This window comes from Salmo salar, chromosome ssa09, assembly GCF_905237065.1.
Source record: "Salmo salar chromosome ssa09, Ssal_v3.1, whole genome shotgun sequence".
In the NCBI taxonomy this organism is placed as follows: domain Eukaryota; kingdom Metazoa; phylum Chordata; class Actinopteri; order Salmoniformes; family Salmonidae; genus Salmo; species Salmo salar.
In genome coordinates, this window is record NC_059450.1 from 18,345,817 (window position 1) to 18,368,525 (window position 22,709).

The 22,709-nt window shown below is 41.2% G+C and overlaps 1 protein-coding gene across 1 annotated transcript in view; it reads right to left on the reverse strand.

The window, feature by feature from the left end:
• LOC106610878 (TOG array regulator of axonemal microtubules protein 1) overlaps positions 1-14,575 on the reverse strand; it is a 40,989-nt gene extending 26,414 nt beyond the window's left edge. Inside the window, 2 exon segments of the mRNA XM_014210526.2 lie at positions 1,036-1,102; positions 12,666-14,575. Of these exon segments, the coding sequence (XP_014066001.2) occupies positions 1,036-1,102; positions 12,666-13,700 (1,102 nt within the window). The 5' untranslated portion in view covers positions 13,701-14,575.
• Positions 14,576-22,709: the final 8,134 nt, after the last annotated feature.

Sequence of the window (22,709 nt, forward strand, 5' to 3'; positions counted from 1 at the left end):
AGAAAGGTTAGCACAAGACTAAATCTGACACATTATCTGATGGGAACACACATTTCCCCCCTACATTTTCCTACTAGCATTGACTTTGCTGATAGCTACTTTATTAAGGAAAAATGTACTTACTATGACTGAAATATGTGGTTGTCCCTCCTAGCTATCTTAAGATGAATGCACTAACTAAGTCGCTCTGAATAACACAGTCTGCTAAATTACTGAAATGTAAATGTGGGAACAGCTAACACATAGTTGCACGTGATCAAACCCTATGTCAGGAATTGGAATTGGCACATTTTGAGGTCCAGGTTAAACAAACATTTTCTAATGTTTGTAAGTTCGGCCCCATTGCTTTCCTAATAAGAACCAGATCAAGGTTTAGTAATAACCAAATGCATTCTCAACAGCTCCTTCTCAAAGCCAGCCTCCACGGCTCATATTAAGTGTCTACTTATTGAACGCCTACGAACGACATTGACACTAAACAGCAGGAACATGAAGAGGAGTGACTGACTCCTACATCAACCATGTTTAGAGAATTCACCACCCCCTCACATCAAGGACACCTCCATATATTATCACCATACACTACAGAACTCTCTACCTATGCATTCTTGGAGAGAAATCCCTTTTCCCACCGGTTTGAGATAGAGAGAACATTCGTTAGGATTTGAGGGGTAAATTATATTCAAGCATGCTAATGTCCATATTAGGCTTTCTTGGCACTTGTCTTGCATACACACACTCTTTCCAACAAGAACAGCAAAATATAGCCAATTAATCCATGGTATTCTTCAATCATGAATGATTCTTGTTGTGTGTATGGCACTCTTCTGCCAGGTGGCCTAGCAAATCCATCATGTCAGTGCTCTGAGTGACGTGAAATAGTGTGGCTTCTTGACTCGGCGTGATAATCCAATTCAAAGCTGGTTTAATCTAGAGCCAGGCTAACTTCGGCACTGACAGCAACTCAGCTCAACTGCACCTCGTCAGCTTGTGTGGTAGCTCGATGCATGCAAGAGACAGAAAATGGGCACTTACCAAAACTGGGGACATATGTCTCCGGGGTCAGCTTCCGGGAGAGGGACAAGCAGTCTTCACTGATGACCTGAGGAGATGGAATCAGGGGATAACTATGGTGACAATTATGTCACTAAGCCACAAAACTGGGTAAAGTTCACATGTCAAACATAAACGACTATTTGAAAACAGAGAGCCTACCATGGATCAACTGTAATTTCATCCATTGTTATCAACAAAGGGATGTTGCAGCGATTTAGCTCAGACAACAAACTGTCTGCTCTGGGACTCTGTCAGTGTATAAACCCGAACTTCAATGGCGTCTGTCCTACTTCAATGATGTGTACTACTCTCATTAAACTTTTATTATAAAAGGTGTAGCCGGGCCTCCCGAGTGGCGCAGAAGTCTAAGGCACTGCATCGCAGTGCTTGAGGTGTCACTACAGCCCTGGGTTCGATCCCAGACTATGTCACAGCCGGCCGTAACCGGGAGACCCATGAAGTGGCGCACAACTGGCCCAGCCTCATCCAAGTTAGGGGAGGGTTTGACCGGCTGGGATTTCCTTGTTCCATCGCGGTCTAGCGACTCCTTGTGGCGGGCCGGGAGCCTGCAAGAAGACCTCGGTCGCCAGCTGTACAGTGTTTCCTCCAACACATTGGTGCGGCTGGCTTCCGGGTTAAGCGAGCAGTGTGTCAAGAAGCAGTGCGGCTTGGCAGGGTCGTGTTTCGCCTCTCCTGAGTCTATAGTGGAGTTGCAGCGATGGGACAAGACTGTAACTACCAATTGGATATCACGAAAATGGGGTAAAAAAATGTAATAAAAAGTGTAGCCATGTGACATTTTCAAGCGTCACAGTAAAATTGATCTCTGAGGTTAAGAGAATGATGGGCAGTTTTCACTGCTCACCAAATCTTCCCTCAGACCGGGTGTTAAGATCCATCTCACATTAAAGGCAACTCACATTGTCGTTAGATTTAACCACTGGGATCTTAATCAACACTAGGGCAGTAAGGCTGCATTTAGACAGGCAGCCCAATTCTGATCTTCTTTTCACTAATAGGTCTTTTGATCAATAAAAAAAATCTGATGTGAAAAGATCAGGACCCGGAGTCCCAAAAGCATCTTAAGGCTAAGTTGATCATTAGAACCTTCGTAGGAGCATTGTTAAATCTCCAAGTTTCTTCCCAAAACCATCGTTACTAAAGTTGCACTTGTAGACAATTGTTATTTACCAACTGCCTCAGAACAGCTAAGTGCGTCAATAGATGCTTTTTTACCTACTTTATACACAGAAGATCTCCGCCTAATATAGAATCAAGGTGTTCATTTGTCTGTCTGTGACTGCAGATCACTTCAGAACAAAGCTGCCAATGTCTTCGCAATTGTTACAAAAGGCAGATCCACAGATGACGCAATCTCTATCGCACTCCACACTGCTCTCTCCCACCTGGATAGGAGGAATACCTTTGTGAGAATGTTGTTCATTGACTACAGCTCAGCGTTTTAACACCATTGTGCCCTCCAAGCTCATCATCAAGCTAGGGACCCTAGATCCTGAAAAGATTTGGCATGGGCCCTCAGATCCTCAAAAAGTGATACAACGGCACCATTGAGAGCATCTTGACTGGCTGCATCACCGCTTGGTATAGCAACTGCTTGGCATCCGACCGCAAGGCACTAGAGTGTAGTGCGTACGGCCCAGGAGACAGACCAAGCTCTATGCCATCCAGGACCTCTATACCAGGCGGTGTGAGAGGAAGACCCTAATAATGGTCAAATACTCCAGCCACCCAAGTCATACACTGTTCTCTCTACTACCACACAACAAGCAGTACCGATGCACCACGTCTGGAACCAACAGGACCCTGAACAGCTTTTACCCCCAAGCCATAAGACTGCTAAATAGTTAGTTAAACAGTTAACCGACAGCTACCCGGACTAACTCTATTGACTCATTACATACGCTGCTGTTACTGTTTATCTATCTTGCTTCCTAGTCACTTTATCCCTACCTATATGTACATATCTACCTCAATTACCTCGTACCCTGTGGTGGCTAATTTCTGCATTACCAAACGAGGAGAGTTACAAACACACCAGTCTGAGTTAAACTACATATTTAATAATTAAGATACTTTTGCAAAAGCACTTGACCTTCAATAATGCACTCTCTCGAATGAACCATTGAAAAAGGAAGGTCCCAACACAATGGCTACTGAGATATTTTATAGCAAATATCCACCCCCCTTTGTCATGACAAACCACAGAATTTTAGGAACGGTTCACAAAGAAAGACTGTTTACTTTAGAGAGGAGTATCTACAGCCAGATAGCATTCGCTATAAATTATCGTTCATTTTATATAGACGAGTGTCTGGTCTTCCTAGAACCGTCCCTCCCTGGTACGGTATAGTACAAAACCATTAGCTCATGTCGTCTGGAATGCTTTTTAGGCATTCTTATCAAAATACATCATAACTCTCCTCTGTCAGTGCTATCTCATAGAGGCCCATCCTCAGTAAGACACCTCTTGTTCCCACTCCTGGACAAGCTCACTGAGGGGAGTGACTTGCGCACAGACATTGTGGAGACAAGTCATTGGTTCCCCATTAATCACGCCATCCCTTCACATGGTTTAAGAATAGGTAAAGACATTCACATATAAAAGACAAGTCTGACCTCTCCCCTCTCTGGGCCCCAAGTGACTGAGCCCCAGCTAAGGGAAACGTGCAACTGAAAGACACCAGAGTCCAAAGGACACTTTCTAATGACAAGAATCTCACATAAGCATATTATACTGATAAAACATCTTAATTATCTATGTTACCCAACTAATTCTGATTCATCCACCACAACCCCTGCACATTGACTCTGTATTGGTACTCCGTGTATATAGCCATGTTATCGTTACTCATTCTGTATTTATTCCCGTGTTAATATTTTTCTTTTATTTCTCTTTTTTATTCTCTGCATTGTTGTGAAGAGCCCATAAGTAAGCATTACACTGTTAGTCTACAAAACTGTTGTTTACGAAGCATGTGACAAATAACATTTAATTAGATTTTTATTTGAAGACGTACCAAATGTGTCATTTTGTGCAGTATTATTGGGTAAGAATAGACTAAGTCATCTCAATATTTGCAGCCATAGGTTATAATACAGCTCTAGGGGCTGATCCGTCGTCAGTATTGTGAAATAATTCTGATATTAAGGTAATATTTGAATGGATGAAACTGATCCGAGAGCAGCGCTGCCTTTCTTTCGGTATTGACACATGCTACAAATGACGCGAACGTTCTCTCCACGTGGTGCTTTGGGAAACGCATGTGACACTGTCGGCTGTTATCGGAACGATGTATCATCAAAACACCGCAAAGCTTAAGTTCCAACGCTATCGAAAAACCGGGCCCTGATGTGATTGAGCAGAAGACCAATTGGTGGGAAAAAAAGATCAGAATTGGGCTGCCTGTGTGAACGCAGCCTAAGTGGCTGATGTTCCACAGTCGCATCGGGTCCTACGATATCTTCACATGCATTGCCAATTAAGTGTCAAGCACCCTCTAAATACATGTGTGTTGTGTCGCAAAGATGTTGCTGGGAGACGGGGACTACTATAAACATAAGGTTTCACTGGAAGGCTCTGAAATGACTTTGGTGCACAGAGCAAACTTCAAAAAGCCTCTTTAAACAAGTAGTTTTAAACTATTGTGATCAAATCAAATGTTATTGGTCGCATACACATATTTAGCAGATGTTATTGCGGGTGTAGCAAAATGCTTGGAAAAATCTAAAAGGCCATTCTTCCAAATTTCAACGATTTAATAGTGCCTGAATGCTCACTCAAAAGTCTGTGTTATCTCGAACCGTCTCTGTGACAAGCTGCCACTGCTGGGATCTCTCCCCTACGGATCTTTATCTAAGCGCATAGCCTATACTTTTGTTGTGACTTTGTGGCTACAGTTCAGAAGCACAAGTAGGCTACTCTATTATACCAAAAAAAGGGAGATGGCCAGTGTTTCCCCACTACAAACAAACGTCTGCCACTGTCTGACACTGACAGCTGCCACTGTCTGACACTGACAGCCACTGTCTGACACATAAACTCACCTTTTCTGTCTAATGTGGATCATGCAATAGATGTTCATCAAACCCTCTATCAATGTACAGTACGCCGACATTTTCCAAAACTGACCTCAACTTGAAATTCATGAGAATACAGCTCTGAGATGACAAACTCACAAATTGCAATGTCACGGGGGGGAATAAGTTACATATCGCAATATTCTTTTTGGATGATATTATATTGATATTTGTCTCCAAGTATTGATTTGTAGAATAATAATAAATACATAAAAATCATCTGTACCTGCACCAAAACGGCTGTATTTTTCATTCTATAGCTTGTTCTCCTTCTTTTCAAATAGTGAAGCAATATGTTTTCAGCATTTAATTATTCTTTTTTTTAATGTAGATGAAAGACAAAACAGTACAGATTTTTTTAAAAAGGTAAAAATGGTGAGCAGGTGAGGTTGGAAACCCAAAATGGCTACAAGTACCGTAATTTCCGGACTATTAAGCGCACCTGAATATAAGCCGCACCCACTGAATTTAAAAGAAAATATTATTTTGAACATCAATAAGCCGCACATGTCTATGAGCCGCAGATGCCTGCCGGTACATTGAAAAAAATGAACTTTACACAGGCTTTAACGAAACACGGCTTGTAACAATTGTAAAATTTGCAGTAAGCTTTAGTTGTCAATTCCTCACGCTGCTGTTTCCAACGTCTTATCATCGACTCATTAAGACCAAGCTCCTGTGTAGCAGCTCAATTTCCTTTTCCAACAGCCAGATCAGTCGCCTTCAACTTGAAAGCTGCATCATATGCATTTCTCCGTGTCTTTGCCATGATGAGGGTGACAAAATGACTACCGTAATCAGAATGATGGGACGTTTGAGAGCCCTCGATTTAATCTAAACAGTAAACAAAAAAGTTGTTTGACCTTAACCCGTTCGGCAATGTCATTGGTCTAATGAAAGCTTCATGCCGCCAAAAAACTGAGCACGTCACAGAATGTGTTTTTTTGGAGAAAAAAAAATTGAAAGCGGGAAAAATCCATATATTAGCCGCGTCATTGTTTAAGCCGCGAGGTTCAAAGCCTGGGAAAAAAGTTGCGGCTTATAGTCTGGAATTTACGGTAAGTACAAAAAAAAGTTACGTCAGATAAACAGCGCATACTAATTATAAATGTACATGATATACTCAGTATACAGTTGAAGTCGGAAGTTTACATACACCTTAGCCAAATACATTTAAACTCAGTTTTTCACAATTCCTGACATTTAATCCTGGTAAAAATTCCCTGTCTTAGGTCAGTTAGGATCACCACTTTATTTTAACAATGTGAAATGTCAGAATAATAGTAGAGAGAATGATTTATTTCAGCTTTTATTTCTTTCATCACATTCCCAGTGGGTCAGAAGTTTACATACACTCAATTAGTATTTGGTAGCATTGCATTTAAATTGTTTAACTTGGGTCAAACGTTTCGGGTAGCCTTCCACAAGCTTCCCACAATACGTTGGGTGAATTTTGGCCCATTCCTCCTGTCAGAGCTGGTGTTACTTAGTCAGGTTTGTAGGCCTCCTTGCTCGCACACGCTTTTTCAGTTCAGCCCACAAATTTTCTATGGGATTGAGGTCAGAGCTTTGTGGTGGCCAATCCAATACCTTGACTTTGTTGTCCTTAAGCCATATTGCCAAAACTTTAAAAGTATGCTTGGGGTCATTGGTCCATTTGGAAGACCCATTTGTGACCAAGCTTTAACTTCCTGACTGATGTCTTGAGATGGCATTATGAGGAAGGAAAATTATGTGGATAGATTGAAGCAAATCTATAATCCTCATGATGCCATCTATTTTGTGAAGTGCACCAGTCCCTCATGCAGCAAAGCACCCCCACAACATGATGCTGCCACCCCCGTGCTTCACGGTTGGGATGGTGTTCTTCATCTTGCAAGGCTCACCATTTTTCCTCCAAACATAACGATGGTCATTATGGCCAAACAGTTACATTTTTGTTTCATCAGGCCAGAAGCCATTTCTCTCAAAAAGTACGATCTTTGTCCCCATGTGCAATTGCAAACCGTAGTCTGGCTTTTTTATGGCGGTTTTGTAGCAGTGGCTTCTTCCTTGCTGAGCGGCCTTTCAGGTTATGTCAATATAGGACTCGTTTTACTGTGGATATAGATACTTTTGTACCCGTTTCCTCCAGCATCTTCACAAGGTCCTTTGCTGTTGTTCTGGGATTGATTTGCACTTTTCGCACCAAAGTATATTCAGCTCTAGGAGACCGAACGCCTAACCTTCCTGAGCTGTATGGCGGCTGCGTGGTCCCATGGTGTTTATACTTGCGTACTTTTGTTTGTACAGATGAACGTGGTACCTTCAGGCATTTGGAAACTTGTGGAGGTCTACCATTTTTTTCTGAGGTCTTGGCTGATTTCTTTTGATTTACCCATGATATCAAGCAAAGAGGCACTGAGTTTGAAGGTAGGCCTTGAAATACATCCACAGGTACACCTCCAATTGGCTCAAATTATGTCAATTCGCCTATCAGAAGCTTCTAAAGCCATGACATCATTTTCTGGAATTTTCCAAGCTGTTTAAAGGCACAGTCAACTTAGTGTATGTAAACTTCTGACCCACTGGAATTGTGATACAGTGAATTATAAGTGAAATAATCTGTCTGTAAACAATTGTTGGAAAAATTACTTGTGTCATGCACAAAGTAGATATCCTAACCGACTTGCCAAAACTAGTTTGTTCACAAGAAATTTGTGAAGTGGTTGAAAAACTAGTTTTAATGACCCCAACCTAAGTGTATGTAAACTTCCGACTTCAACTGTACAAGAAAAAACATGTTTGATTATGTGTGTGTGTGTGTGTGTGTGTGTGTGTGTGTGTGTGTGTGTGTGTAAGAGAGTTAAGCTACATGAAGGAGACTACTGTGTTGTTTGGTTTATCAGTCTCAACCCTTGTCCACGCTTTAAGTTATTGATGGATCATGATGTTTTGGCAATGTGAATATAAGAATTCCAAGTATGGAACCTTTGTATCTGATAGAGAATTGACTATGTGAGGTGCAGCAGTGGGGAGGGTGAAGGTTATCGCTGTGTGTTGTATGCATGGATTTGGGAATTAACCTGGAAGAATCTATTGAAGGGATTAGGTAGGCTGTCTGGGAGGTTTGTGTATTTGTAGATAAAGGTGCATTGTTTCTTGTATATTAATGTTGTAGATAGACAATATAGTGAGTTGCTTAAAACAGATGGGCAGATGGAGCCAAGCCGTTAGAGGCGGCTAGTCTTGCCAATTTCTTCTGTGTGATGAGTCCTTTGTGTAGGTAGAAAGCATATGTACTGGCCCAGACAATATTGCAGTAAATGAGATATGGGTAAATTAAGCTATAGTATAGTGTTAGGAAGCAAGCCTGAACCAAACCACTCATCTTTCTGATGATACCAACGGACTTCACCACTTTGCTGCAAACAAAGTGAATATGATCTTTACAGGACAACTTTTCATCAACAAGAACACCTAGGAATCTAGAGAATGAAACCGGGTCCATTTCATTCCCACCAATTGAAATTCTGGCTCTTTTTTTTTCTTCATATTCTTACCAGTGAATACAATGAAGTTGGATTTTTTAAATTATAAAAAAAAAATATATATATTTTTTATTAATTAATTAATTTATCTGGAACCATTCATAAAAATGTGCCATGCTGAAGTTGGCTTCAATGATAAGTGAATTGAAATTCTTGCGTGATAAAATGAAGTTGGTATCATCAACAACAATAACGGGAGATACGGTAGCAGACACAGCAGCAAGGACATGGATATAGATTAGGAATAACAAAGGTTCAAGGATCGACCCCTGTGGAACACCACAGGATATCTTGGCCCGGGTAGATGCACAAGCAATTGCATATACAAATTGTTCTCTATCATAAACATAATTATATAGCCATTTATATGAATAATCGTGAAAACTGTAATAATGCAATTTAGCAAGTCATATTTCATAATCAACCGTGTTGAACGCTTTGGATAAATCTAGAAAGATACCAAGAGCGTATTAATTGTTGTTCAGGGCTGATTTTGAGCTCAAGTTGTAAAAGAGCCATATCTGTGGAGTAGTTTTTACAAAAACTCAAGTTGAAGCAGAGAAGGGTAATGTCCCTTAACCCAATGAGTCCCACCGTAACGCTGGCATGTTTCGGACTTCTAATCGGATTTGTCTATTTCTTCTGCATCCGTAGATACCAACTATTAGTATGTGTGATTAATGGGGGCTGCGCTAGAGTGGTGTTTGTGAGACAAGGGCGGATCTGGAAGGGGCCCGGGGTCGGGTCATTTTACAAAAACTTCTGTAGAGTCCAAATTATTTGAGCTACAAACAATTAAAAGTTATCTATAAAAATCTGAGACTCGCGAACATGGACATGTAAGATGTTTTGCTATATGACGCTGACAAGCTACACTAGAAATCTCAGAACAAAATGTCTATAATACTGTAATAAGCTCACATAGTTGCTGTCAAACTCCAAACAGTTGTCACTGACCAGTTGGATATTCATTTCCCAGTGAGCAATCAATTTCTGTACTTACAGCATTCATATAAATTCATTTTTTACCAGGTTTTTGCTTTGGCTGATCTTTTTTTTTATTGGCATTTGTCAATAAAACTCATGAATGCAACAGTTTATGTCAAATAGTTTTTTGTTCTACTTGTAGCCCTGGTTGTCCTGCTTAATTGTGAGGCTAAATATAAGTACTGGATGGGGTCTCGGGACTGATAAGGTTAATGTAATCCAAGGGATTCCCAAACATTTTTCAGATTTTCTTTGACAGAGAGGAGCCCACATTCAAAAACAGTTATTATATTCACATGAGATAACATCAGTATCACTATAGGTCCCGTGTGGCTCAGTTGGTAGAGCATGGTGTTTGCAACGCCAGGGTTGTGGGTTCGATTCCCACGGGGGACCAGTACGTAAAAAAAGAAAAAATTTATGAAATGTATGCATTCCCTACTGTAAGTCGCTCTGGATAAGAGCGTCTGCTAAATGACTAAAATGTATTTCCAACATTAAATTGAGATGGGATAGCTGTAGGGTGAGGATTCCTTAGTACTTGTTAGCATTCTGGTAAGTGGCATTTTTGGGGCTTTTTTCCGTTTGAAAAATAAATTGCACCCCATGTGTGCACTACCGGTAATAACGTATATCCCGGGATAGCGCGTGATGAAGGTATGGAAATCTAGATACCGGCCAACCCTACACTGTACAGTACAGTACTAGAGTAGAATTGAATATTATGTACTGTATTATACATATATACTTTACGGTGGCATGATATCCAAACTTGTGAAACATAGATGTCTATGACTGTTTCAGATTTGGTCTGGTCCGGGACAACTAAATGTGGTATTGTTTGGGGGCGGAGATCATTACAATAATAGCCGGTGTGTAGTATACTCAAATATGCAAAAGAAGGACATTGCATATTTTGTACCTTTGTGTACCTATTAGGATACAACACCATGAAGAGAATGATATTCATATCCAGAATTATCATTTTCTGTATGGTACAGATCAGGGACCAATGATGTAATTCCATTACCGTAATTATGTTACCGGATGTAAATCCACTTTTTTTTATTTTTTTTAACTCAAGGTGTTATGTTATAGCTGACATGTGAGAATGCTGTTCATTGACTACAGTTCAGCATTCAACACCATAGTCCCCTCCAAGCTCGTCACCAAGTTTAGGACCATGGGACTGAACACCTCACTCTGCAACTGGATCCTGGACTTCCTGATGGGCCGAACCCAGGTGGTGAGGGTCGGCAACATCACCTCCGCCATGCTGACCCTTAACACAGGGGCCCCACAGGGGTGTGTGCTTAGTCCCCTCCTGTACACCCTGTTCACCCACAACTGTGTGGCCCGCACGACTCTAACACCATCATCACGTTTGCTGACGACACAACAGTGGTAGGCCTGATCACAGGTGACGATGAGACAGCCTACAGGGAGGTCAGTGACCTAACAGTGTGGTGCCGGAACAACAACCTCTTCCTCAATGTCAGTAAGGCCAAAAGCTGATCGTGGACTAAAGGAAACGGGGGAGGAGGGCTTCATCACTGGGGCTGAGCTCCCTGCCATCCAGGACCTCGATATCAGGCGGTGTGAAAATAAAGGCCCAAAAAATCATTATAGACTCCAGCCACCCAAGCCATAGACTGTTCTCTGGTTCCGCACGGTAAGCGGTACATCATGTCTGACACCAAAAGGCTCCTGAACTGCTTCTATCCCCAAGCCATAAGTCTGCTAAATAACTAACTAAATAGCTAACACAAAGGCTACACTGACTGAGTTGACCCTTGTATTTTATTTTTGCACTGGCTCTATGCACACTCACAGGGCCCTACACACTCATGCACACTAACACTCCAACACACAAACACTCACATCATCATTTGCTCACACACACATAATATGCACATACATAATATGCACATCTGTTTTTTGCATTGGATGCGTCTCACTCCACCCCATCAGCCAATGTCACACTTTTGCATCTGCGGTGAAAGGTGACAGAGCAAGAGTGGTGTTTGTCATACCATGAGACATCCCGAAAATCGGTCTTCTCACAAAATCGTCTGTAGCGTAAAGGGTTAATGTAGCTGTAAGCTAGGTGTTGATAGCAAATGGCTGACTCGTGCAGTTCTAACGTAACGTTAGTAGGCTGGTAGGGCTAATGTTTGCAGGCCAATAGGGCTTATGTTAACAGGCTAGTAGGGCTAACGTTAGCAGGCTAGTTGGCTAGCAACCTTGCAAGTTGATTTGTAACAATACATTTATAAAGTATTAACTTGTAAATTGGCTGAAAATGTTATTGAAACCAGTAGTCATGAGTGCAAACGATTTGGTTTAATTTGAGGTTATACATTTGAAGTTATTTCTGTTGGAGTTAACCTTTTAGGAATAGACTGGCTTGCCGGGGCCTCCATATTACATCACACCCCGGGAAAAACATTTTCCGACATGACTTCAGCATTCTGATCGGTTTTATGTAATAACTTGAAAAATTAGGTGCAACTTTGCATTGAGACTTTGATGAGTATACGAATGCAAATCCATGTTACACGTGATTAAGTGTATGCTACCTTCCCTTTAAAGTGACAAATCGGAGTCAAAACATAATTCCTCTACGTGGAATTGCCCAAATCAGCCATCAAACAAATAGTTATGGATACAACTCCATATAGTCCCAACACAAGCTTTTGTCAATATCTAGTATACTGCCTGTTATTGTTTCAGTGAACTTTCAGGTTCCTGCAAACTAATATTTGACAGATTTTCACTTTGGGTGGTCACAAACCTGATTCTATTTGCACCTTATTCCATGTAATTATGGTGCCACTATGGAAATAACATTAATGTACCTATAGCCTAGAGAGAGCATGTCTTGATATTTATTTTTCTCGAATGACACTTTGCTACATAAAAAAAGCTAAATGATAGACAAGTGTCATCAGCAGACTTTTGCTTGATGTAACCTTGGCGTCAACTATGACCAACCTGATCAGAGGATTTTCCGTTAGAGCTACTGCATGGCTGGATGTTCACTGTGGAAGGGAGGCTTGACCTCTCCCAGGGAAGCTTGTTCTTCCCTTTGCCTGCACTGACAATTCTCCTCTGCAGTGGAAGGTCATCAATGAGGGAGCCCAAGCTTCCATAACCATGATACAGCCTGTCAGAGTCTGGTTCCGTCCTGATGCTCTTGGCACTGCTGATCCGCCCACCATTGAGCACCCACTCCAGGTCAGCTCCTGACCCAAACTGTGGTGACCGTCGTTGTCCTGATTTAGGGATTAGAAGGGCGTATTCTACCATCCCATCTGAGGACAGTCTGGGAAGTATGTGCCTGGCTCTTCTTGCTTGAACAGCTGCCATAAGACCCTCCACATCCCCATTGAGCTCCACTCTGTCTACAGCCTTCATTAGGGGCTGTTTTTTCCCTGTGTCAAGGCAATGGTCAAAAACAGCAAATAGTTCTAGGGCTGCATGGCGGACCTTCTTCTTGCTGTCCGCCAAGTATGGTGCAACTTCAAAGCAGAGGCTGGGGATGTTGAAGTCCTTCTTGGGGTGGGTGAGCATAGCTGCTGTGATGATGTTGATGACATCCTCTCTGACCCTGGAGTTCTTGTGTCTCAGGTGTCCAATGGCAAGGTCTAACACTTTCTGTGGCCCTACAATTCTAGTCAACTGCCTGAACACGTTCATGTACTCATTCCTGGTGACAGCACGGTTGTCTCCAAGGGTTTTCAGAGCCACACATACTATCTGTTTGAAATATTTGTCTATGTTGTAATCCAATTTCTGGATGAGTAGGTTTATCACCTGTAAAGTGCCATACAATACTTTGAAGTTGGTGTCATCTAGGAGTCTGTGGAGAAAATATATAAACTCCACAATACTGTCCGAGGGGACTGGCTTCAAGTCCAATCCAAAGAGGATTTTTTTCAGCTCTTCCACACCATTTGTTCGATTTTGGTAGTTTTTTAGGTCTAGGAGCTGTTCATGTAACTCCTGGGGTATCAATCCAAAAATCATAATTGATGGTCCTTTTGATGTGGTCAAAGGGAAGAATCTAATGAAGCAATCACATTTCTGTTATGACAATATTGCCCTTTTCTTTGACTCAGCATCTTGTCTTGGTAGTTCGATTTGACATTTGCAGTTTCTTATTAATAACGGTTCATTGTGCTAGTCTACGAGACAACTGGAACGTGAACAGTGAAAGCAACGTTGAGTGAAAATAAAAACACTTGTAGCTTGCTGTGCGTTCCCCTACATAGCCATGACGAAAAAAGGCAACGTGGAATGTTGTATTTGAAAGCCCATGTTTTATTTCAGCTAACTTAGCTAACATAGCTAACTAGCTGCATAACTAGGAATCATTCAATGTCCAGAAATAGCTTGTCAGGGCGACGTCGCTGCCAGTACCTCTTCAGATGTATGATTTCCATAGAATCCAATATCATCGCTAGCTTTTAGCTAACGTACGACTTTGAATTGCGGCTTAGTAGAAGAAACCTAGTGGCTAGCTGGTGAAGTTAGAAAACAGAATAAAATGCAGACTTCGCATTCCGATTAGTCGTTCAAATTTGACGTCCGGCATACAAAAAAGTTGCACACATCTCCATGATCTCTTCGGTTAAATGTATGTAACAGTATGAGATTATATGCTGAACGTTTAAAAACTAGTTAGCTAGCTGCAATGTAGAGACATTCATCGCCGTAGCCCACACACATAGAACCATCAAAATGGCGAATACAACATGACACAAACCGATCGCTTCCATGGTGACGCGAGTTGTTGGATTTATGCTGCCTTCGTGACAACTCGAAATTTATGAATACACAGGTCTTCAGATCCAATTATACAATTAACCTTAGAATACAGTCTATGTATCTGCCAATTAAATGCTTTGAACCCACTAGTAGGCCATATTGACACTCCCCAGAAGAAGCAAGTCCTCCATAGAATGAATGGAATTCTATAGTATTTCAATTCAATGTTTCAAGGACTACATTACATGTATTTCAGTAGTTTTTTGTTGTAGTGGGGACATTAACATTAGAACTTTAAAAAAATGATTTAAAAATGATTTGTCATACATTTTTATGTTTAGCTCACATAATATAATTTAAAAGTATGCATTAATTGTAGATATTAATATATGCATTTCTATATCTTCCAAAATATTTTCTTACAATGCTGGGGGAGTGCCAAGATGTAGGCGCAGTGGATTCAGATCTCCAGCATCCACAGCATCTTCCACCTGCCAATACCACTTGCTGGGCCCTGCCTGGAGAGGAAGCATGCTATCAGGAACACTATTATTTTTGTACAGATACTTTGGTTATGCCCATGTTTGACAATTATTATTTCTTGAACCTTTATTTAACTAGGCAAGTTAGTTAAGAACAAATTCTTATTTACAATGACGGCCTAACCCGGCCAAACCCCGGATGATGCTGGGCCAATTGTGTGCCGCCCTATGGGACTCCCAATCACAGCCGGATGTGATTTCAAACCAGGGACTATAGTGATGGCTCTTGCACTGAGATGTAGTGCCTTAGACCGCTGCGCCACTCGGGAGACCAATAAGAGATTTGTGAAATGATCGACTTGGAAACTCATAGAAAGATAAAAAGTTTGAGTGTCCCACTTGGAAAGTAGCAGAATCAACCAATAGGAACTTAGGAAGCTCTATGCAAAAAAAGAACTTACGCAAATTTTAACTCGGGATTCTGAGTTGTCGTAAACTCCGCATTAACCTGAGCATGGGGATATGGAGTTATATATTTAGGTTGAGAACATAGAGAATGATAGATGACTCATTGTATCTATCCCATTTGTCCATACACAGAAGTGACGTTTTCAACGAAAATCACGTAAGCGGGGTATGGAAGCAATTTTTCACCTTTGAAAGCAGTTAATCCATGCCTGATTTCAAGCAATAACGAAACACACACACACACACACACACACACACACACACACACACACACACACACACACACACACACACACACACACACACACACACACACACACACACACACATATAGTACCAGTCAAAAGTTTGGACACAGCTACTCATTCAAGGGTTTTTCTTTATTTTCACTATTTTCTACATTGTAGAATAATAGAGAAGACATCAAAACGATGAAATAACATATAGAATCATGTAGTAAGCAAATGTTAAACAAATCAAAATATATTTTATATACTTCAAAGTCGCCAACCATTGCCTTGATGACAGGTTTGCACGCTCTTAGCATTCTCTCAGCCAGCTTCACCTGGAATGCTTTTCCAACAGTCTTGAAGGAGTTCCCACATATGCTGAGCACTTGTCTGCTTTTCCTTCACTCCAACTCATCCCAAACCATCTCAATTGTGGACACCAGGTCCTTTGATGCAGCACTCCATCACTCTCCTTCTTGGTCAAACAGCCCTTACATGGCCTGGAGGTGTGTTGGATCATTGTCCTATTTAAAAACAAATGAGAGTCCCAGCAGATGGGATGGCGTATCACTGCAGAATGCCGTGGTAGCCATATTGGTTAAGTGTACCTTGAATTCTAAATAAATCACTGACAGTGTCACCAGCAAAGCACCCCCACACCATCACACCTCCTCCTCCATGCTTCACAGTGGGAACCACACATGCGGAGAACATCCTTTCACCTACTCTGCATCTCACAAAGACACGGCAGTTGAAACCAAAAATCTCAAATTTCGACTCTTCAGACAAAATTACAGATTTCCACCAGTCTTATCTCCATTGCTTGTGTTTCTTGGCCCAAGCACGTCTCTTCTTATTGGTGTCCTTTAGTAGTGGCTTCTTTGCAGCAATTCGACCATGAAGGCCTGATTCACACAGTCCCCTCTGAACAGTTGATGTTGAGATGTGTCTGTTACTTGAACTCTGTGAAGCATTTATTTGGGATGCAATTTCTGAGGCTGGTAACTCTAATGAACTTATCATCTGCAGCAAAGGTAACTCTGGTTCTTCCTTTCCTGTGGCGGTCCTCATGAGGCTGATTGAGAGAATGCCAAGAGTGTGCAAAGCTGTCATCAAGAGAAAGGTTGGCTACTTTGAAGAATCTAAAATCTTAAATATTATTTAACACTTTTCTTTGGTTACTACATGATTCCATGTGTTATTTCATAGTTTTGTTGTCCTCATATAGCTTTCGTCCAAATGTTGTAAATTATATATATTATAGTCATCAGTCAACAACATTACACTCAGAAGTTACTTCAACTTCAACCAGTAAAAGCTAGTGATGGCTAGCTATGCTACTTGTTATCCTAGTCTGTCTTAATGATAGTTAGCATGCTAATAGCACACCCTGAACAACTTTATTAAAACATTTTAGGGGTACGCAAGTTGATAACCATATCAAGTATGTTGTATTGGAAATTTCAAACAACATTCCCAGCTAATGAGAAAACAGTAATTAACTTAAGAGAATGAACTACATTTAACAAGGTTACCTTGGGGCTAATTAAATGGGTGCCAACAAAATAAACTTGTGTTAAAAATTGAAAATCAATGAATCCACTATCCATTAACACAATGGAAAAATCAAATTATTTATTATTTAATTATTGAAATAGCATGGGTGACCGAGAAAAACGAATTGGTACAATTTAAGGCCATGTGGCAAACAATAATGCAGACACTAGGAATGTTCAGTTGAAGTCGGAAGTTTGCTGTAACGGCTGTCTGGAAGAGGGAACCAAGGTGCAGCAGAGGATGTGTTCATCATTAGAATTTTAATTCAAATAAACAAGAGAACACTACAAAATGAACAAAAACGACAGCAAACAGTCCTGTTAGGAAAATACTCAAAACAGAAACAATTACCCACAAAACCCAAAGGAAAAACATGCTCCTTATGTGTGACTCCCAATCAGCAGCAACGAGCTTCAGCTGTGCCTGATTGGGAGCCACACACATGGCCCAAAACAAAGAAATACCAAAACATAGAAAAAGGAACATAGAACGCCCACCCAATGTAACACCCTGGCCTAACCAAAATAAAGAACAAAAAACCCCTCTCTATGGCCAGGGCGTTACATTTGCATACACTTAGGTTGGAGTCAAACTCGTTTTTCAACCACTCCACAAATTTCTTGTGAACAAACTATAGTTTTGGCAAGTCGGTTAGGACATCTACTTCATGCATGACACAAGTTCCAACAATTGTTTACAGACAGATTATATTTCACTTATAAAGCTTGGTCACAAATGGGTCTTCCAAATGGACAATGACTCCAAGCATACTTCCAAAGTTGTGGCAAAATGGCTTAAGGACAACAAAGTCAAAGTATTTGAGTGGCCATCACAAAGCCCTGACCTCAATCCCATAGAACATTTGTGGTCAGAACTGAAAAAGCCTGTGCGAGCAAGGAGGCCTAGAAACCTGACTCAGTTACACCAGCTCTGTCAGGAGGAATGGGCTAAAATTCACCCAATTTATTGTGGGAAGCTTGTGGAAGGCTACCCAAAACGTTTGACCCAAGTTAAACAATTTAAATGCAATGCTACCAAATAGTAATTGAGTGTATGTAAACTTCTGACCCATTGGGAATGTGACGAAATAAATAAAGTTGAAATAAATAATTCTCTCTACTATTATTCTGACATTTCCCATTCTTAAAATAAAGTGGTGATCCTAAAACAGGACATTTTAGGATTAAATGTCAGGAATTGTGAAAAACTGAGTTTAAATGTTTTTGGCTAAGGTGTATGTAAACTTCTGACTTCAACTGTAGGTGTGAGCATGGGGTACTTTTACATTATGGGGTATTGTGTGTAGATGGGTGAGAAAAAAAGCTTTGTAATATATTTTGAGTTCAGGCTGTAACACAACAAAGTGTGGAATAAGTCAAGGGGTATAAATACTTTCTGTTCGCACTGTATGTAGTCGTTGTTTGTGTGCGTCTGTACGTTGTTGGTTGTGTATGTATGTTTGTTTTTGGTGTCAAAAAGAAAATATCATAAATGGTGCCAATGGCAAATTTACCGTAGGAAGCTAGGCTGGCGTAGGCTACGGATTAGCCTTGAATATTTTGGTTAGTTGATATTGTCAAACCGCTCAATCCACGAGTTTATTAGTGTGCGTGCACACACGGACATTTCATCTGTATCAAATTTTTGCTTGTTTTGGTCAGCCATCAACTGGATGAGTCACCATTCAGTTTGGTGGAAATTATCCAATCATTATGTAGGGTGGTGGAAATCCCCATCAACTGAGGATGAGAGGTCTCCATTATGTAGATGTGTAAAAAATTACATTGAATAATAATAAACTACATTTATCAATCTGACTACAGTATTATGTGAATGCTATAGGCCCATAATCGTAATCAGTGGGTATAGCCAAGGTTGCGAGCCTTGCGTCACCACTCGGAATACTATAAAATGCTAGAGTCTATATTTACCGTTATGCAATTATTAAGTGGCTGAGGAACAAGGAGTTAATATCTTACAATCTATGTCTTAGCATTAAATTATTGACTTAACCTTAACTCAGAGATGCACAATTAGAGACCGAGCATATATGCTATGTATATTGTGAATAATATTTACCATTATACATTATATCAAATAATAATTCAAGGAATGTTACTCAGAAATGTGAGGACTACGGTTCATATCCATTTAAAAGTAATCAGATGTGTTACAGTTACGCAATAAGAATACAATTAACAAATGGTACATACCAAAAATCTTCACAATAAAAATAATACAAAATATCCTAATTCATAACAGCATAGAAAATTCATCACTATGACATACAAAATTACGTCAGGAGATCGGTTTACCAATGACTCCATGATCTAGGTTTAAGCCCAGCTTTTTTTCTTCCAAGAACGCCAAGTATCTCCTATCGTCTAATTAATATAACCTTGCATGGCCCAAAACATTCAAACAAAATGCATAAAACTTCACCCGCATTCTCTACAGGTATTCCCAAACTGCCGTCGGGGGTACGCCAAATAAAAATGTGATTTTATATATAAAAAAATTCCTTCACATTTTCAAACAGTCCATTTATATTTTCCAACGGGGCTATACATTTGGGTGAGGTAGCCTCGTTTCACTGCCAAAAATAAAATAAAACTCTAGTGTTCATCTAAATAACAACAAAATGTCAAATATAGGTAGCCTAGTCAAATAATTAACATCCAATCACATTAACAGTTACTCTCTCGCAGGAATTCCACTAACGGTCCATACAAGGGAGACATAGTGGAGTGGTAACGCGCTTGCAAGCAGTTGCTCCCGACGCCACTTGGGTACACTGCAGCATCCACCAAGAGGCTCTTGATGCCTAGAGAATGCCTGAAGAGCTTGAAAGACGTTTTGGACACTACAGTGAAAACAGTTAACTTTGTTAATGGGCAGCGACCATGTAACGCTTATTCTTATGTTTAATAAATGAATTGTATTGCTTGTGTGTTGCAATTTGAGAGTGCATTGACCCTGGTGCAGCTGGAGGTTGAATGTTTGAAGGGGTACGAGACTATAAAAAGTTTGGGAACCACTGCTCTAATCTAATAATCACACCTCAACACTGTATGATAAGAGCACACCGGTGTCGCTCCTCTTTGAACTATCCGCCATCCGAAGAACAGAATAGTACAGTTTCCCTGTAACAATAAATCCATAGCACTTACAGTTCAATGAAACATATCAAAATTCATAGCTCTTTATAAATTATTGAAACAATCCAAATATGATCATTGAAATCACACTGTAAGGTTCATTTCATCAATTCAAGTTTCATTAGTCGTCACACCTCTCCTGGCGTGACTTCCGTGAGAATGTCTCTTCATCGAAATTGAAACAGATAAGGTGTGTTTGATCACTGTGATAGCCCACAGATGGTCTGCCATCCAAATAATGTGCTCCCACGCCAGCCAGTTGCTAGTTGCGATTATCACCTTCTCTCATTCTTCCACTACAAGAGTGTTGACTCCAACAACTCTGATGGCAGGAGTCTGAGTCGTTCACCACTAGATTTACTGCCACCTGCAGTTATGGAACGTTTGCTCATGATTATAACTCATTGGCTGATCCCTCCTGATGATTTGGTTGGAAATATGTGATCAATCCTTAATCCATAGGAAGTCCTACCCAATGGTGCTGCCCATGCTAAAACAGGGCATGGTTGAGAAAAATATTTGTTTAACTATACACTATATCTTTGTATTTCACACTACGTGAACAAATAGTCAAGTGTATTAAACACATTATATATATAAAAAGATGTACACTGATCTTTCAACAATTTATATACTCTAGCTTGACATCTTGATAAGCTAATTTCCTGACGATGGCTCACCCCTCATTATACTGGGCGACTTCAACCTCCCGACGCCTGACTTGGATTAATTTCTTTCCACCTCTTTCTTTCCTTTCCTCTTTTGACCTCACCCTTTCCCAGTCCCCTCCCACTCAAGGCAGGCAATGCACTTGACCTCATCTTTACTAGAGGCTGTTTGTCTACAAATCTTGCTGCAATCTTACTGCGATCACTACTTTGTTTCCTTTTCTCTACCTCTCTCCTTCAACGCTACCCACCCAGCCCCTACCCAGATGGTCAGGTGTCGTCACAATCTTTGCTCTCTTTCTCCCACTACTCTCACCTCTTCTATCCTATCATCTATACCTTCTCCTTGAATTCTTCCTCCTGTCTCTGTCTCTTCTACCCTACTCTTCTCCCTTTCCACATCCTTTGACTCTTACTGTCCCCTCCCCACCTGCTCTGTGGCTGAGTGACACTGCATGCTGACAGAACAGGGCTGCAGGCAGCTGAGCAAAAATGGAGACAAAATTCTACTTCCGGAGGATCTATAATCCATCCACTCTCTCCTGTCTGCCTTCTCTTCCTCTGTATCCCCTGCTAAAGCTGCTTTCTATCAATCTACATTTCAAACTTCTGGTCCAACCCTGGGAAACTATTTTCCTCATCCCTACTCCCTCTTTGTGGCTGACTTTGTCAACTACTTTGAAAAAAAGTTTGACAACATCCGCTCCTCATTTACTCAGCAACATCCGCTCCTCATTTACTCAGCCTACACCTTGTCCTCTTTCTCCCCTCTCTCTCCAGATGAAATTCTGCGGCTAGTGATGTCCAGCTGCCTGACAACCTGCCCGCTCAACCCCATCCCCTCCTCCCTTCTCCAAACCATCTCTGGAGACCTTCTCTCATTCCTCACTTACCTCATCAACTCATCCCTGACCACTGGCTCCATTCATTCTGACTTCAAGACGGCCAGAGTCGTTCCGCTCTTCAAGAAACCAACACTCGACCCCTCTGACATCAAACTACAGACCAGTATCCCTTCTTTCTTTTCTTTCCAAAACACTTGAGCGTGCTGTCTTTGACCAACTCTCTTGTTCTCTCTCAGAGTGATCTTCTTGAGCCTAACCAGTCAGGTTTCAAGATGGCTCACTCAACTGAGACCACTCTCTTCTGTGTCATGGAGGCTCTCCGCTCTGCCTAAGCTGAAGCTCTCTTCTCTGTTCTCATCTTCCTAGATCTATCCTCTGTCTTCGACACCGTGAACCATCGGGATCCTCCTCTCCACCCTTTCAGGGCTGGGCATGTCAGGCTCTGCACACTCCTGGATTTCATCCTACCTGCCAGGTTGCTCCTACCAGTTGACATGGAGAGAATCTGTGTCTACACTACATGCTGTCACTACTGGTGTCCCCCAGGGCTCAGTTCTAGGCCCTCTCCTCTTTTCTTTATACACCAAATCACTTGACTCATATTCTCACATGGTCTCTCCTATTATTGCTATTTGGATGATATTAAACTGATTTTCTGCTTCCCCCTTCTGACACCCAGGTGGCGACACGCATCTCTGTGTGCCTGGCAGACGTCTTGGCTTGGATGTTGGCCCACCACCTCAACCTCAACTAGACAGAGCTTCTCTTCCTTCCGGGAAGGCCTGCCCGCTCCAAGACCTCTCCATCATGGTTGACAACTCCATGATGTCCCCCTCCCAGAGTACAAAGAAGCTTGGCGT